Genomic DNA, 19,455 nt, shown 5'->3' on the forward strand with positions numbered 1-19,455 from the left:
ACCCTATTGTCTTTATTGATGTTTCACACTCTCAATATCAGCCAGAGTTCATATTGACTCCTGATGCAGGCTTTTTAGTCAAAACACGGTGACTGTGTCGAGTTATTTTAATAAAAGCTGATTTTACTTGCACACTGTTTTATGTGTATTATTAGGAAAGGAATGGAAAACAAAAATGAGGATATTATAATGCCTTTGTATCATTTCATGGTGCGACCGCACCTTGAATATTGTGTTCAATTCTGGTGACCGCTTCTCAAAAAAGATATAGTGGAATTAGACAAGGTGCAGAGAAGGGCGATGAAAATGATAAAAGGGAAGGGACGACTTCCCTATGAGGAAAAGCTAAAGTGGCTAGGGCTCTTCAGCTTAGAGAAAAGGCAGCTGAGAGGAGATATGATAGAGGTCTATAAAATAATGAATGGAGTGGAATGGGTAGATGTGCAGCATCTGTTTACGCTTTCCAAAAATACTAGGACTAGGGGGCATGCGATGAAGCTACAATGTAGTAAATTTAAAACGAATCGGAGAGAATTTTTCTTCACTCAATGTGTAGTTGGACTCTGGAATTCATTGCCAGAGAATGTAGTAAAGGCGATTAGCTTAGCAGAGTTTAAAAAAAAGGTTTGGACGGCTTCCTAAAGAAAAAGTCCATAGACCATTATTAAATGGACTTGGGGAAAATCCAATATTTCTGGGATAAGCAGTATAAAATTTGTTTTTGCTTTTGGGGATCTTGCCAGGTATCTGTGACCTGGATTGGCCACTGTTGGAAACAAGATACTGGGCTTGATGGACATTTGGTGTTTCCCAGTATGGCAATACTTACGTACTTATGTGTGTTTTTACTCCATCCTTTGCTTTTCCTTATAATTATTAAAAACATTTGCTGTGCTGCCTTTCAAAAAACATCAAAGCGGTTTACTATCTAAAACAACATATAACATATTGCAGACAATAAATTCCATACAAATTACATTTTAAAAATTACACGATGAAGTAAACATTTGCACCCAGAGATCTTGCACTAAAAGAGAAAAAGAATATTTCTCAGACACGACGACTGCACATATAAATGTTCAGAATAATGACTGCTGGGTTTTGTAGTCTTGGAGGATGAAAGCACCGTTTCAGCAGAAAGGGAGTAGAACGATTCACACTGACATGTGTGAGCATAAGAAACAGTAGCAGCAGAACACCTTCTTGGTTGGAAGGTCCAAAGAAAACAATCTCTAGTCCTGTCCAGGTTCTGTAGTTGCTGATGCTGTGTTCAGCAAAATATTGGTAGGGCCATGACTCCAGTGGGAAAAAGATCAGAAGTCTTGGGGAAAGAGGAAACAAGCCAGATGCAGGGAATTGCCAAGGTAGTACTGATAGGGAGGCAGTGAAACCAGAGGAATTAGGACTGACCACAGAGTAGAACTGGAGCCACTATTACTGGACAGCAAGGGAGCCTAAAGAAATGGATGATTCAAGACCTGCGTCAAATGACAGCAGATTGCCAGAAGGGAAAATCCTGGTTTGGATTAGAATGTGGGGGAGTCAATACAGGAACTGCATGTCTGAGACAATACTGTGAGGTGATTCATCTGTGAACTAGCAGACTGGTGAATAACTTTAATGTTTCAGTCTCTCTGTGTGTGTTTGCAAGTGTGTGGGTTATCCAGGCAGTGATATGCATGGAGGAGTGGCCTAGTGGTTAGAACACCGGTCTTGCAATCCAGAGGTGGCTGGTTCAAATCCCACTGTTGCTCCTTGTGATCTTGGACAAGTCACTTAACCCTCTATTGCCTCAGGTACAAACTTAGATTGTGAGCCCTCCTGGGACAGAGAAATATCCAGAGTACCTGAATATAACTCACCTTGAGCTACTACTGAAAAAAAGTATGAGCGAAATCTAAATAAATAATAGTGTCTAACAATCTGCAACCCAAAGCTCAAACATACTGTGTAATCAGCAAGCACTGTTCAATCTACCTTGCCACTAACCACTGTCACACCAAGACAAATAGTTACATGTTATCTGTCAAGTTGTCTTTTTTTTTTTGTTATCAAATAGAAGTCAATGAATCTTCTTACTACTGGACCTCTTCTTCCTCTCAGGTTTATATATGTTATTTAATTATTGGGATTTAACAACTGCTTTTATGAAAAGATTCATTCAAACTGGTGTACAGCAGGTATGGCTTGACATAAAACTTACAATTTTGTTAACAGCATAACAGTAGTAAAATGACCAAATATAAACATAAATAGACTCAATGAGATAAACTTGGAAATGGCAAACTAAGGGGCCCTTTTACTAAGGCACACCAAAAAATGACCTGCGCTAGTGTAGGCATATGTCTTGGACGTGTGCAGGTCCATTTTTCAGTGCACCTGGAAAAAAAAGGCCTTTTTTGTGGCAGAAAATGGATGTGCAGCAAAATTAAAACCAGCGCGTGTTCATTTTCAGCCTAAGACCTTACCTCCACCCATTGAGTTAGCAGTAAGGTCTCACACGTTAATTGGGTGGTAATCATCACCGTGCGTAAACTGCCGATTATTGCTGGGTAAGCGCCACGCGGTAGAAGATATTTTCTACCACGTGTTTTGGACACGGGTCAAAAAAGGAATTACCATCCTGGGGCATGTGATAGCCGAGCGTTAGTTCCAATTTGATGCACGTTGAACGAGTGTAGGCCCCTATGTGCCTTAGTAAAAGGGCCCCTAAGTCTTAGTAATAGGACTAATGTGATACGTTATCAGAAATATACACATTTAATAGCATAGTAAAACAATCATATAGAGGAAATATAATAAATGACAGCAGAATACAAACAATACCCTAATAGGCAGCATAGAAGAACATTCAAAATAACACAGATATGATACCCATGATATCAGCACAATATACATGAAACACCTAATAATAGATATGATGCTCATGCCGTCTGTCCAATACAATGGAAGATCTTAATAGGCAGCTAAAGAGGCAAGTGAAGTTGAGATATATAGATGGGACAAGATGGGTAGCACAAAGTCATTGGGAGAAATGGATAGCTGGCTAAACCGAAGGCAAATTATCCTCCAGATTCCATAAAGTTGCGCACCCAAATTTCCAGCTTGCACACAAATTTGGGCCTACAAGTTATAGAATAGTGCCAGTTATGTACATGACTTAGGGGGCCCTTTTACTAAGCTGCGGTTTAAAGGGCCCTGCACTAGAAGCAGGGGCCATTTTTGCCACGTGTTGAGGCCCTTTTTACCGCAGCGGGTAAAAAGGCTGAAAACAAAAACATGGTCATGCTGTAAGATTGCTCATACCATATGGTCATGAGGGGGAAGCACTTATCACCACCCACTGAGGTGGCAGTAAGGGCTTCTGCGCTAACCCGGCGGTAACCGAGTAGCATGTGTTGCTGCCCAATTACCGACAGGTAAGCCTCTGCAGAAATATTTTTTGAATATTTCCACCAGTGCCAGAAATGCCAAGCACTGATGGTGGAACTACTGCCGACGCCCAAGTTGTTCTGGTGGTAGCTCCAGATTGGTGAGCGGTAAGCCTGTGGTGGTCTTACAGTTGTGCATGTAAGTTACAGAATACTATCATTTACACATGAAACTGACAACTTTACGTACGAGCATTTACACCAACAGTTGGCAAGTACTTCTGCCTAAACCTAGGTGCTCATATGCCGACTTATGCTCCATTCTATAATAGAAATTTTATTACCATTATAGAATTGGCACTTACCCCCTAATTCTATAAAAGTCACCAAACATTGCACAAACATAGCATCAACAATTGGCTTTTTAAAACAAGAAATTATTGGCCTTATTTAGATTTAATTGGAATTTAGGCGCATAAATTTAGGTGCAGGATCCGCGCTTACATTTTACACACAAGTAAAAAAAAGAAACATGGAAATGGGAGGGTCTTGGACAGAACAGTGTTCCTAGCATTTACGAAAGTTGTTATAGAATAAAGGGGATCCTCTCACAATTTAGGCGTTTAGAGTTTTACCATGTTCCACCTGGTGCAAATAGCCACACCTAAAGTTAGGTAAGATTTCCAGATTAAAGTGCTAGTCCATAATCCGCTCCTAACTTTAAGCGTGACTTATAGATTAGCGATTTTTTTCGGCACTAATTTTTTTGGTGCCATATATAAAATTCACCCTTTAGCACCCATATTTTTGGTGCCATTTCTTGAATCTATCCCTACACATACAATTGAATAAGAAAATGGGAACTAGTCTGTTACAGAGTGTGCAACAAGCTAGTCCAGAAGCAGAGTGAGTGGATTGTCAGTAGCCACAAGAATTAAAGGCTTGGGAGAACAGCCAGGTTTTCACCTGCTTCCTGAAGATTGAACAGCAATGTTGAATCCTCGTTCTTTCTGCCATCTGCCAAAAAAACTGTTTTAGTAATTGGAAGGCCTTTCCCTATTGTCATCTTATCGAGACGAAGCAGAGTACATTTTTTTGGCATTTCTTCACAGCAAGAGAAGGAGAAAATTGTCTTGGTAATTCTAAGAAGCACAATAACAGATTTTTTTTTGAACAATCCCAACAGTTATCTCACTGAACATCTGGAGAAATCCTCTGTCATGCTGCCAATATAATTATTATTCAAATAAGAATAATCTAAGGAGTGAAGATTAGCCATTCCTCTAACATAGCCCCAGGGGTGACATTAGTGCCAGGGTACCTTGTAGCCCTTATAGACATTACAGAAATAGCAGAAAGCATTATCCGAGTTTGATGCAAATGGATAAAATAACAGTGTGCTAATGATGCTGGTTGTAAACTGCAGGCAATACGTTGATGCAAAATGTAAGACGAGTTTCGAACATATAACCCAAGATGAACTTTACAAAGCCACCCTCTTCAATGAAGAAGGCTAGCTTAGATTCTAAATAGTTTTATCTTTTATAGTTGGGCAAAAGCTTGTTATGACTAAAAACACAGTAAGCAGGAAAACAGTATTTATGAACAAGCATTTAAAGGTTGATAAAAGACACCGAAAATCTAATTCAGGGATGGGCAACCTCGGTCTTGAGGAGCACAACCTAGTCTATCTGCATACAATGGAGGCAGTTTATGTAAATAGATCTCATGCATATTCATTGGGAAAACCTGAAAATTCAACTAGGTTGCACCCCTCGAGGACCGAGGTTGCCTACTCCTGATCTAACTGTTGCTGGAGTGAGAGGGAATTGATTATGTAGAATAATTCAATATAAGAAGCTCTCATGACCAATTCAGGTATCAATCTTTAAAGTACACTTGCAAGTCTTATGAAGGCATTACCTTATATTTTGGTATAGTGGTTAAAAGTTCTTTCACTGGTACATCTGTGCCTACCACACCTAGGAGAACCCCTTTTGATCTCTGAAATAAAAATAAATACGATTTACTCAGCCAGATAAGCAATCGTTTTCGAGACATCACAGGTATTTAATGCTGTTTCCATTCTTTTACTGCTGTTAAAGGACACAGACTCTCCAGTTTTGCTAACAGCTGGACAATAGACAAGTGTACCATACAGCCATACCTAAATGACAGCTAGCTATTGTCTCTACATAAGACTTTTTTTTTTTTTGAAACATGAGATATTGTAGAGGGTCTGCATTGCACAAGACAGTTAATACGTCTTCTGTCCTATGTACACTGCTATAGATGACATTCATGTGAAAATATGGATATAAATTTTAAAAATCAAACTTTTTATATAGACGAACTTAGCAATCATGGAGGAGTGGCCTAGTGGTTAGAGTGGTGGACTTTGGTCCTGGGGAACTGGGTTCAATTCCCACTGCAGGCACAGGCAGCTCCTTGTGACTCTGGGCAAGTCACTTAATCCTCCAGTGCCCCAGGTACAAATAAGTACCTGTATATCATATGTAAGCTACATTGAACCTGCTATGAGTGGGAAAGCATGGGGTACAAATGTAAGAAAAAAAAAAATCAGGTATGTAATATTTCAGTCCCCACAGGCTTAACAATGGTCTAAGGACATACCTGAATATCAATTATTTTGTACTTGGAAATCTAATCCAGAAGACAACAGTGCATCAGGCCTGTCTTCCAGTAGCATACTGGCACAGTAGCATACTCTGACAACTTTTCCTAAATTTTGGGGGCAATTCTATGACTTTGGGGGGTGGGGGGGGGGGGAGAATTCATCAAGGTCTGGTAAAACTTTTACCACACCTTGGTTTCCTGCAGGATCCTGGTACCATCCACTGCTTACTCCTGCATTAGAGGAATAACGCTGTTTGCGACCCACCTCGTAAGCAGTGTTATTCCAGTAGCCTGAGGGGAATAGGGCCACAAAACAGTGGCCCAATGCTCCTGGGCCACTAGCTGAGGGTCCCCCTGAATTGATGCCCCCCACTCCCCCTCCTCTACCTGATGGTTGTTGGTCCAGGGTGGGGGGTCTTCTGGGGTCAGGGGGCTCTTCAGGCAGGATCAATGCCTAGTTGCTTCTGCCCTGTCCAGAACCGCCTTCAAAATGGTGCCACTAGCAGTATTGTATCATGCTACTACCACTAGGGGTCACATTCCATAAAAGGATGGTCCCTGATGGTAAAATAACCCCAGGAAAAGGCCCTAAAGTGACTTACAGTGTATCATCGTAAGTCATGTTAGGGCATTTGCATAGTAATGAGATGTAAAACATACATTTGCATATTTTGCATCTCATTATTCACTAACCCGCAGCAACTTAAATATCACCACAACATTTTTAGAAAAGCAGCATTAGGGTCAAATAACACATGTTAAGGGCCAAATAACATGCGTTACAGCCCTAACGCTGCTTGATGAATTCCCCCTCCCCCTTGGTGCCTCCATTTTGGCATGTCAATGCCACGTGCTGAGTGGTCAATTTTATGATGGCATCTGTTCACCAAGATGTTGTTATAGAATACTAGCATAAACCCAAATTGGTGTGCCTAAATTTAAGAACACTGACTGATATGTTTGGCAGTTATCTTAGATATATCTCACTAGGAACCCTAGGTGTACAAAACTTCAAAATTAATGGATCCTAGGTATATATAATTATGCTCCCTCCTATTTCCTATATACTTTTATCAACACTATATATATTTTTCTTTTTCCAATTTCCCGAGAATAATGTAGCAAGGGTGGCGCTGAAACCGGCAAAGGGGGAAGTCTTTGACATAGCCTAGCTGGCGAAACATGCATGTCGGACAATTTTTAACCCCCAGTCTGACTATCTATAAAGATAAGTACTTAAATTATGAAAATATAGGGAAATTGACTATATGAAAAGCCGATGAGGAAGTTGGCGCTAAATGCATTTCCAAAAAATAAGATTTGGTTATGAGCACCGCTGATGCAAAAAAATTGGAAAAAGAAAAAATATATAGTGTTGATAAAAGTATATAGGAAATAGGAGGGAGCATAATTATATATACCTAGGATCCATTAATTTTCAAGTAAATTTAAGAGCAACCATTTATGGCAGGTTGATGGTAGGCATAAACCAACTATGTTCACTATGCAAAGTGCATAACTTCTAGCATTCTAGAAGCTACGCATGAAAGTTGGAGACACATCCCTAGTCTCCTATGGTCCACCAACTTATACACCCCCTTGCAATCATGCCCTATAGTACTTAGGCACGACCTTATAGAAAGGCACTTAGGAATAGAGTCAGTAAAAAATTTGCATGGAGTGCTATTTTGCTCTCCATTTATAGAATAGCTCTTAGAACTCATTTCTGCACCAAACTCTGGGTGCGAAGATTTACACCAACTGAAACCTGGTATAAATCCTGGCAGATCCTCAATATTCAAAATACTGTTTGGCATGTTACTGGACTACATGCTAGACATGATCAAACTATCACCACGAAATTCAAACCCAGGAACCAGAGGTTACCTACTACTTCACCTGCCCAACTGCAAAAACGTACTATACAAGTCCACCTATATGGCGGGATTTAGCTATCTGGGCTTAAAACGGTGGAATGCAATTCCCATAGTCATAAGAAGCATCACAAACTACCTCCAGTTCAGAAAAGACCTAAAGACCTACCTATTCAGGAAATTCTATGAGTAAAATATACACTAATCATTCTGGAACAACAATACACAACACAACCTCTAATTGTAACAAATCTGTTTATTTAAGAAATGATCCAAGACAGTGGTTCCCAAACCTGATCCTAGAGGCACCCCAGCCAGTCAGGTTTTTAGAATACCCACAATGAATATTCATGACCGAGATTTGCATGCATTGGAGTGGAGGGTGTTGTTTCACTATCACATTTTCAATAGTGAGAGTCAAGCAAGCTCTGATGGACTCTAAGGGGCCCTTTTACTAAGCCACGTAGGCACCTACGCACACCTGTGCCTCAAATTGGAGTTACCGCCTGGTTATTGCGTGGCCCTCACAGTAATTTCAATTTTGGCGCACGTCCGCTATACGCATCAAAAAATATTTTTTAATTTCTGATGCGCTTTGGTCATTACCACCCAGTTACCACGTGAGATTTTACCACTAGGTAAATGGCTGCTGGTAAGGTCTCAGACGCAAAATGGATGCACAGCAATTCTCATTTTGCCATACGTCCATTTTCGGCAAAAATTTTAAAAAGGCAATTTTTGTAGGTACGCTGAAAAATAATTCTGCACACGCCCAAAACACGCGTCTACACTACCGCAGGCCATTTTTCAGCACACCTTAGTAAAAGGACCCCTAAGGAACCTGCCTGTCCCTAGCAATTGAAAACACAATATTGATGCATTGCCCCCTACTGGCAGCAATGTAGTTGGAGGACTCATGCTCAGCTTAGAGGGAACATTGCACCTGACAATAGGGCATCATCCAGTACAGGCCAGAAATATAACTTTAGTAATACACTGGACACATTTTTTCAAAGTGGTAAAAGACAGTTTGAGTACTTACAGTTTCATTTTGCTTACTAAATACTGGCATGGCAACAGTGGTCATCAAAACCATTCCCTGGTTATCAGCAAGCTAAATACGGAAAGAAAAGCACAATACAGATAAGAAATGTCATATCTCTTTCCCACATCAATAAAGGCATTATAAAGTTAGATGTTATGGAGTTTGACCCTTTTATCTAGATGAAGTTTGCCTATGCAATATCCTGAGGTTGATCTGAAAGAAATATTTTGAAACAGCAGAATGGTAACCGTGGGTTGTTTTTACATTTGAGATGAAAAACTAAGGAAGCAAAAATATCCAATAACTAGAAAAATATATATATGAATTTTGCTCAAGTAGTCCAAAGACAACTGAAGGAAGCTACATTAAGTGAACATGTGGTACAAAAGAAATATTTAAACAAATGAGACTTCAGATCTCCAAAGGACTTTAGTTAACACAGTTTTAATGTCCAACATTGAATCATTTGTCTCAGTAAGCTCTCAGAAAAAAAGAGCAAACAGAAAAACTCACCCCTTTTGATACAAGTGCTGTAACATATCAAAAGCCACAATGATCACTTAAGATAACATTACCCACAGTTCCCTAATATATTCATAAAAGAAATGTTCCCGATAAAACTGTGCACAGAAAATCAAAAATCACTTTTCTCAATTGACTGGAATCCCAAATGCACATATCCAAAAGCTGTCAGCACAGCAATGCCAAAGTACGCCAACAAGGGCCTCTTGTTTCGCTTAATCCTAAACTGCAATGAAGGGTGCTACATTGGAGAAGCAAGTCAGATGCTAAAGAAGAGATTTAATTTACATAGACACCATATGAAAAATGCTAGTACCAACCAGGATGTCACCTCTGTGGGGCAGCACTTTACAAAACCAGAACACTGTACCAGTGATTTTATGGTACGAATCCTAAAAGGGAACTATAAAACAATACAGGAACGTAAGACCTTTGAAATCAGAATGATTAAATATTTTGACACCCACCAGGGTTTTCTAGCCCATTATAAACCATAAAATTGTACTGCTTTGTCACCCTCTTATCTCCATGCATATCTCCCTGTCCCTCATCCACCCAGATTTCCCTGTCTCTCACCTAATCCACCCTCATCCTGTTAGACTGTCACTGAAATGCTTTCATGTTTCACTTTTATATACTAATATATCACAAAAGAGAAAGAGAGCAATACTACCAAGTAATCAAAAAAAGAAAAAAGCTGTGAAAATAGCTGTGGCACAGAAAAAAGTACTTGAATCTATCCCACTAAAGACTCTGTGGAGTGTATCTGTTCTAATTTTGAAAATACAACAAGGGAAAAGCCTCAGAATTCCCCAACCTCCAGCCTGTATATATATATATATATATATATATATATATATATATATATATATATATAAGACTTCACATTGAGAGCCGCAGTGCTCTTCTAACATCGGAGGTGGTTCTCATCACAGACAGAAAAACCCTTGTGTTTCAAAAGGTAAAGGATATTAAAAGAATCCACAAAATCAAAAAAGGAGGGGATCCATATCAAAAGAACTAATAATAATAAGTTGAACTTAACTTTTAAACATGCAGGTATAGATAAAGAAGTGTCATGGGTTCCAAACACACCGACTCAGGCCTCAGTTTCGCAAAAGGTCGCTGTATCAAGGCGTGTATTTACCACAAATTTAGACATAGGTCTGTTTCCTGCTTGTTAGTCTGTGCTACAGCTATTTTGAGAGCTTTTTTCTTTTTTTGATCACTTATATATACTGTCATCTACCAACATGTGCTTATTTCCAATTTGACGAAGAAGAGCTACCTTCAAAAGCTAATCAAAAAATGTATTATGTCCAATAAAAAAGGTATCATCTTATTTTCTTTTCCATGTTTTATTTTGTTTTATTTCTATTGATTACCTTTGAAAGTGGACTAACATGGCTACCACATCTCTCTTTTCATAATCCATAAACTGGCTACATGATGGAGACCAGGAAATAAATGGGAAGTTTCTTTTTTTTTTTTTTTTTAATATAATTTAGTGGAATTGGACCTTTAAATAGATGGTGCATGCTGATTGGCTGACTGATATTGTTGGTGTTTTTATTTTATGGTCGCCATCTTGTAGCCAGTTTATGGATTGTGAAAAAGCTATGATCCTCCTCCTGATGCAGTTTAGGATTAAGCGAAACAAGAGGCCCTTGTTGGCGTACTTCGGCATTGCTATCCTGACAGATTATAGATATGTGCATTTGGGATTCCAGTCAATTGAGATAAGTGATTTTTGATTTTCTATGCACAGTTTTATCAGGAACATTTCATGTATGAATATATTAGGAAACTGTGGGTAATGTTATCTTAAGCAGCCATTGTGGCTTTTGATATGTTTAAGCACTTGTTTTTTTGGAGCATCGGGTTTTTCTCCAGGAGGAGTTTTTTTTCTGTTTGCTCTCCCCCCCCCCCCCCCCGAGTGCTTACTGAGACCAATGATAGAAACTGACTCCCATGTTTGACATTCAAGCTGTGTTAGCTAAGGTCCTTTGGAGATTTGAGGTCTCATTTGTTTAAATATTTCTTTTGTACCTCATGTTCACTTTACATTGCTTCCTTCAGTTGTCTTTGGACTATTTGAGCAAAAATCATATTTTTTTTCTAGTTATTGTCTTTACATTTTCCATCACTAAAATGCTGGGCTCAAAATATAAAGAAATCTGTAACAGAAGTGATAAACTGTATTTTTTAAACTATAAAAATTATTATATTTACATGGGCTTAAATTAACTGTGCTGTTCCTGTACCTTAATTTTCCATTCATGCAATCTAATGACAGATCTTGGCTTAATCTTTTAATCATAGACATTGTGAGTAGAACACTGAACATCCTCAGAGGTTTCCCACTGACAATGCATAGCAAAGATTAGCAGTCCATTGGGGTTACTGCTAGTTATCTTCTGCATACCATGAGCCCGATTACTGAACTTTTTTGTTCTCAGAGACTAAAATTGGAAAAAAAAGTCTTAGTAAACCAAGCACTTGTTTTAATGTAGAACAGAATAATGTAGAATTGATCCAATATTTTTGATATTTTAGTAAAAAGAAAAAAAAAACAGAAAGAACTGTGGAGTAACCTAGTGGCTGGAGCTATGGGTTGAAAACCAGGAAACCACTGGCATTGGATATGTGGAATGCCCTCCCACGGGAGGTGGTGGCGATAAAAACGATAATGGAATTCAAACATGTGTGGGATAAACACAAAGGAACCCTGTTTAGAAGGAATTGTTCCATGAAATCTTAGCGGAGATTTGGTGGCGACGCCGATAATTGGGAAACAAAACGGGAAATGGACAGACTTCTACGGTCTACGCCCTGATCATGACTGAATAGATAGGGATGGGCTGGAGTGTAAATTTTAAGGGGCTTCAACGTTAGCTTCAGAATTTAGTAAAAGAACAGTGCTGGGCAAACTTCTACGGTCTGTGCCTTGAGAAAGGCAAGGACAAATCAAACTCGTGTACACATATAAAGTATCACATACCATGTAAAATGAGTTTATCTTGTTGGGCAGCCTGGATGGACTGTACAGGTCTTTATCTGCCATCATTTATTATGTTACTATCCTGCTTATTTTCGAAAGAGATCGCCGGCGATCTTCCGACACAAATCGGGAGATGGCCGGCCATCTCTTAAAACCGGCCAAATCAAAAGCTGATTTTTGGACACACTCGCCGGCATTTGGTCGCAGAGGCGGCTAAACTTCAAGGGGGCGTGTCGGCAGGGTAGTGAAGGCGGGACATGGGCGTGCTTACGAGATGGCCGGCTTCAGCTGATAATGGAAAAAAGAAAACCAGTGATGACGAGCATTTGGCCGGTTTTACTTATTTTCACGACCAAGTCTCAAAAAGATGCCCAAACTGACCAGATGACCACCGGAAGGAATCGGGGAGGACCTCCCCATACTCCTCCAGTGGTCACCAACCCCCTCCCACCCAAAAAAAAAACAACTTTAAAACATTTTCTTCCCTAGGAGGGGAAGCTAGTCGGTAAAAAAAAAAAAAAAGGATCTTGCTGATCAGTTATGTTATGATTTACTTGTTCTTGAGTGCTATATTTTGTGATACTGTTTTGATAAATGTTCAAGAAAGACTTCATACAAATTAAAAAAGTCCCTGCCGTTCATTTTCCCTTGATGACCGTGCACTTCCCTTAATAGCCTTCTTTCTCTTGATGGCCGTCTTTCTCTCCGAAAGTGCACTTCTCTTAATTCTCCCCAAACAGGGAAATCAAAACAGTTTTTGCTCACACCTTTTTAGTAGTAACAGTGGGATTTGAACCAGCCACCTCTGCATTACAAGAGCCATGATGTAACCACTTGGCCACAGCTCCACTTACTTGGGTGTCCCTCCCTTTTGATTATACCCCTTCAGGTCTCTCTCAGCCAATCACAGTGTGTTAAGCTGTCTGTGAGTGGCTGAGAGAGACCTGGATGGGTATAATCAAAAGGGAGGGAAACCCAAGTAAGTGGAGTTGTGGCCAAGTGGTTACATCACTGGTCTTGTAATGCAGAGGTGGCTGGTTCAAATCCCCCTGTTACTACAAAAAAAGCAGTGTGCAAACACTTTTGATTTCCCTGTTCTGGGAGATAGACGGCCATTAAGAGAAGTGCACTTTCGGAGAGAAAGACGGCTATTAAGGGAAGTGCATGTCAGGGACGGCCATCAAGGGAAAATGCACGGCAGGGACTTTTTTCATTTGTATGAAGTCTTTCTTGAACATTTCTCAAAACAGTATCACAAAATACAGCACTCCTGAACAAGTAAGTCATAACATAACTGATCAGCAAGATCTAAACATCCAGAAGTACCAGTGCACTACGAATGCTGGCCCCTCCCACGGCCAAATGCCTTGGATTTGGCCGGGTTTGAGATGGCCGGTTCCAGTTTCCATTATCGCTGAAAAACAAAGTCGGCCATCTCAAACCCGGCGATCTGTGGCATTTGGCCGGCCCCAACCGTATTATCGAAACAAAAGTTGGCCGGCCATCTTTTTCGATAATACGTTTCCGGCCAGCTGTTGCGGCGCCACCAAAATAGATCGCCGGCGATTGATTTCGCCGGCGCCGTTTGATTATGCCCCTCCATGTTACATTTGGTTGACCTTGGACAAGACACTCCACCCACTGTTGCATGAGATACAATTTATGTTCTCTAGGGACAGGGAAATACTTATTGTACCTGGATGTCATTTGCCTTGAGTTACCATTAAAAAGTCATGAACAAATTCCAAAACAAAATTTTAAAATAATCTCCCTCTTGATCATGGATGGATATCTATGACTGGAACAAGGTAAGGGCTATATTTTACTAAACTGATGATCATGCTGCGCTATCAAAGAAAAAAAAACCCACTGAGACATGATAAGTGGGTAAGATGGCTGGTAAGATGGCGACCAGGTAAGAGGTCAAGCCCTGACCTCCCCGGACCTAACCTGGCCTTGGCCGAAGAACCGGGCCGATTCGCGTTCCCATCCTCCCCACTCGCAGAAGGAACCGCGACCGTTGGTGCCTGTCCCCGTGAGCCAACCGGGAGAGTCCCTGGATCGACCCTAGATCAACCGGACCCAAAAACAGCTGGAACCAAGCTCCCGGCTACTGCGACCCGCTTGGTTAATGCAACAAGCCGGTACGAGCGCAGCCCCCTACGGCAGGAGCGACTGCAAGTCAACCGGAGATTCCCTGGACAGATTGAACCCGCAAGTCGACCGGAGATTCCCTGGACAGATCGAACCCCGAGAGCAGCCGAGGTCAGACTCCTGACAAGATGGTCACGGAGCTACTGCTGCTCCAGTGACCCGATCGGATCCCGATCTGTGTTCCCGATTTGTGAGGGAACACACACCTGCCTGGTCCGCACTCAAAGGTTGCCAACAAGTGTGAAACAACCCGGGAAAGCGACCCATCATCAGGACCGGACCGCAGCCTATCGCTCCCTCATGGCTGAAACGCTGCACTGGAGGACACACAACCCCCACCCGCCCCGACTGGAAGGCTCACCTTAAGCACAGAACAAGGGACCGAATCTCGAATAGCCTCCCGGTGACGCGGACCTGCACACGAGGAAATCCACCGAGTTTTGAGACGCCTTTGAAGCTGTTGCGGACTACCGGCCCAACGGGGAGAATCGATCCAGCCACATCGGACCGCTGCTATTCGGCCGACAACCATGTGGATCTAAGGCCCCACGCGATCTAAGCTGTGTGCTGCGCGTCCATCGCTGACTACCGGTGCGGATCCCCTTCTGTCTGCAGCCACCACATTGCACCGTAGAGGTGTCACTATTGGGAAGCCATCGGTGCCACCAGAACATACGGGCTGTAGTGGCAGTGTACCAGAGGATCGGAAGATGAAAAGGACAACACGAGCCACACCTGGGCAGACCGTGATTTCCCCACTGTCCTGGAGATCTAGCGACTCTCTAACGAGCCACGTGGCTTAAAATCATCCTCAAACCCATCGGAACACATGGACTATCGCGGCACCACACCAAAGGGTCGAACGGAGTAAGAGACGATTGAATTATCCCGCAGATCCCCCCAAGGACAGATAGTCGACTGTCTCCAAGAACTACGGACAAAACCACAGCGCGTAAGAGATATTAAATTTAAAAGTTCTGAGAGTAATAATACGAACAAGTATCTAAGTGTCTTTTAAATGCTGTTTATGCATCTAGCATAACACTAAATTGTCTAAGTGCCTTCTGAATGCTTTTGGATACTTTTATGCACCTAGCTTTTAATGCTTTTATGCTCCTAGCATAATACTAAATTGTTTATCTAGGTGCCTTCTAAATACTTCCAGATGCTTCTATGCACCTACCTTAACAATATATCTAAAACTGTAATTTAGTAGTACTAAATACAAGTATCTAACCCATAGTCACTATACCATCTTTCACTTGCATGTATATTGATCTATTGTTATGCTTGTCACACCACACGCATCCGCCCACCTTCCAACCTAAATATCACATCAGCATGATCATCTTAATAATAACATTCACCATCCACTCACTCAATATATCGCTTGCAACTCTCTCAACTCCATTAACTGCAGTCACCATGACATCATCCCTCCAATACTACCCGAACACTCACACAGCATTCATTCCCCCACAAACCACCAAAAACCACAGAATCCACCCATCGTCCACACCCTTAACAACAATGCCACAACACCACAACACCAAAACACATATAAAAAGACAACTTATCAATATTCGCTCATCCCCCCACTCCACTGATCCACTCCTATCCGTCCAAATAGGCTACACTAATGCGAGATCAGTGGTAAATAAAAGCGAAACCATCACAGACTGGATCACCTCAGAGAACCTGGATCTACTTTTCATCACTGAAACCTGGATCCGTCAACCAGAACACCCTATCATAAATGATCTATGTCCCCCAAACTACAAAATATCACACTGGCCAAGGAAAGACAGAAGAGGAGGTGGAATTGCACTCATCTACAGATCACACTTCTCCGCAGAACCCACATCAGAGTCCATTTCAACTCGAAATAGCCTCTATAAAACTATATAGCCCCATGCTATACGACCATTTAACATGTATACTGTTCTACAGGCCTCCCAATAACTGGAACCATAACCAAACCACATTTATGGACTTCGTATCAAACGCATGCATCAACAATTCCAATATACTACTACTAGGGGACCTAAATCTCCATTTAGAAGACTCCACCTCTACTCACACCCGGGATTGTATAGACTTCCTCCAACTCTGTGAATTCCACCTTCCACCAACAGAACCAACCCACAAAAAGGCCACTCACTCGACATCATAACACTCAAACATTCTACAGATCAAAACTTCCTCCTATCAGACATCCACTGGACCGCATCTCCCTGGTCCGACCACCACAAATCAACCCTATCCGTTCAATGGCGAAAAAAAGGCCAACCCAAACCACCAGAACCCACAACAATTAAAACCAGAGGACGAGTAGAAAAGGATACCCTTCTGGCAACTTATCTATGACAACAACTGGTCGACTGACCCAAACTCAAACCAATTCTTTGCAGATTGGGACCACAGATGCAAACTCATTCTAGACGAAATTGCTCCGCTACACTCCAAAACACTACACACAAAGAAAAAACCCTCTCCATGGTTCAATGAAGAATTAAAAACACTGAAGAAGGAAACCAGAAAACTTGAAAAAACTTGGAGCAAACTGAAAGATGACATCACCCTAAATGTGTGGAAACAAACACAACAGAAATACAAGAATGACATTAAACGAGCCAAAAGAACATACTACACGAAACAAATCACAGCCACTGGAACAGACATAAAAAAACAATACAAAATCATAAAGAATCTTCTTAACACAAATCCAGTAACAACCTCACCCTCAAACTCGCCATCAGCCGACCAGATGGCCAAATACTTTAACGATAAAATCACAAACCTGTGTAACACAATTCCCCATGATGATACCAATCTTGACATTTTCCTTGATGAACTAGACCCCGATACCGAAGAGATCCCAGCAGATCGCTACTGGACAGATTTCACCCCCCCCCCCCCCCTCAACACTAAAGAAGTCTCCTCAACACTATCCAAACTCTCAAAGTCTCACTGCCATCTGGACCCATGCCCCAATTATCTTATGAAAAAGGCCCCAGAACGATTCATTACTGAACTCACCACCCACTTAAACCTCCTACTCCTACAAGGCTCCTTCCCCGCCGAATATGGCAACATTCTACTCACACCAATACCGAAAAACCCTAAGAAACCAGCAAATGACATCACCAACTATCGCCCTGTGGCCTCCATCCCTCTTCTAACCAAACTGATGGAAAATAGAGTAGCCTCCCAACTCAACGAATTCATACAAAAGTTCTCCATACTACATGAATCACAATCGGGGTTTCGACCCGCACACAGCACAGAAACAGTATTACTCACCCTGGTTTCCAAGTTCAAACAAGAAATTTCAATTGGCAACAATATACTTCTTCTGCAGTTCGACCTATCCAGTGCATTCGACATGGTAGACCATGAAATTCTCACAAAACTACTGGACAAGCTAGGAATCGGCGGGAACATCATTAAATGGATAAAAAGTTTCATCACCACCAGAACTTATCAGGTCAAATCAACATCTTCAATATCGCCTGCATGGCCATCAAAATGTGGAGTTCCCCAAGGCTCACCCCTATCCCCGATCCTCTTCAATCTCATGATGATTCCTCTGGCCAAATCCCTATCTAAATCTGGCCTAAATCCCTTCATCTATGCTGACGACGTCACAATATTCATCCCCTTCCAATCCAACCTCACAGAAATCTCAGATAAAATAACCACTGCCATGAACATACTAACATCCTGGGCCAACGCTTTCAAGATGAAAATGAACAAAGAAAAAACTCAATGTCTAATCCTTTCATCACAACACTCTACTCTGCTTCCAACTACCCTGAACACTCCAGACGTTACAATCCCAATATCTGACAACCTAAAAATTCTAGGAGTAACATTAGATAAACACTTAACTTTAGACACTCATGCAAAAGCCACGACGAAGAAGATGTTCAACATGATGTGGGTACTGAAAAGAGTGAAACCATTCCTCCCACAGAAAACTTTCCGCAACCTAGTACAATCCACAGTACTTCCCCATGCCGACTACTGCAACAGCATCTTCATCGGTTGCAAAGCCCAAATCATGAAAAAACTCCAAACTGTCCAAAACACAGCAGCAAGACTCATTTTTGGCAAATCACGATTCGAAAGTGCAACACCACTTCGAGCTACATTGGCTCCCTATCAAAGAATGAATAAACTTCAAAGCCCACTCTATGATTCACAGGATTCTCAATGGCGAGGCCCCAAGCTACATGTCCAACCTGATCGATCTTCCAGCCAGGAACCGGTCCAACTCTTCTTGAACATATCTCAATCTCCATCTTCCCAACTGTAAAGGCCTCAAATACAAAACCTACTACGCATCCAACTTCTCTGTTATAGGCAGCCAACTCTGGAACGCCTTACCTCGACATATCCGAAAAACCAGCGAACACCTACCCTTCCGAAAGCTGCTGAAGACTCACCTATTCAAACAAGCCTACCCAGATGACCCTACAAAGTCTCGGTCCTAACCCACACCACAGACAATGCCCACACTCCAATCCTTCCCCACATTGCACACTACTGTCCCACTCTTTATAAATGGTTATCTCCTTGTAACTTTGTACCATATTTTGTATTAGCTCTATGATACTATGTACCACACTCTGTAAGCCGCACTGAACTTGCTATTGAGCGGGAAAGAGCGGGGTATAAATGCCACAAATAATAATAAATAATAATAATATGATATTTGTATTCTGTTATAAATGCTTCAGTTTGTAGGCTTTTCAAATTTATCAATTTTACCCAAAGGGTTTTTCTTTTACAATTTTCTTTTTTACATGGAGGGACCCCTATTTGAGGACAAACAATAAGATGATGGAT

The 19,455-nt window shown here is 41.4% G+C and overlaps 1 protein-coding gene across 1 annotated transcript in view; it reads right to left on the reverse strand.

Moving 5' to 3' along the window:
- Positions 1–19,455, reverse strand: part of CACNA2D3 (calcium voltage-gated channel auxiliary subunit alpha2delta 3) — an 877,278-nt gene that overhangs the window by 260,215 nt on the left and 597,608 nt on the right. Inside the window, exons 14-15 of the mRNA XM_030205518.1 lie at positions 8,925–8,996; positions 5,295–5,375 (exon numbers count right to left, since the gene is read on the reverse strand). Coding sequence (XP_030061378.1) covers positions 5,295–5,375; positions 8,925–8,996 — 153 coding nt within the window. The remainder of the gene's footprint in view (positions 1–5,294; positions 5,376–8,924; positions 8,997–19,455) is intronic.

Source organism: Microcaecilia unicolor, chromosome 6, assembly GCF_901765095.1.
Source record: "Microcaecilia unicolor chromosome 6, aMicUni1.1, whole genome shotgun sequence".
NCBI classification, from domain to species: Eukaryota; Metazoa; Chordata; class Amphibia; order Gymnophiona; family Siphonopidae; genus Microcaecilia; species Microcaecilia unicolor.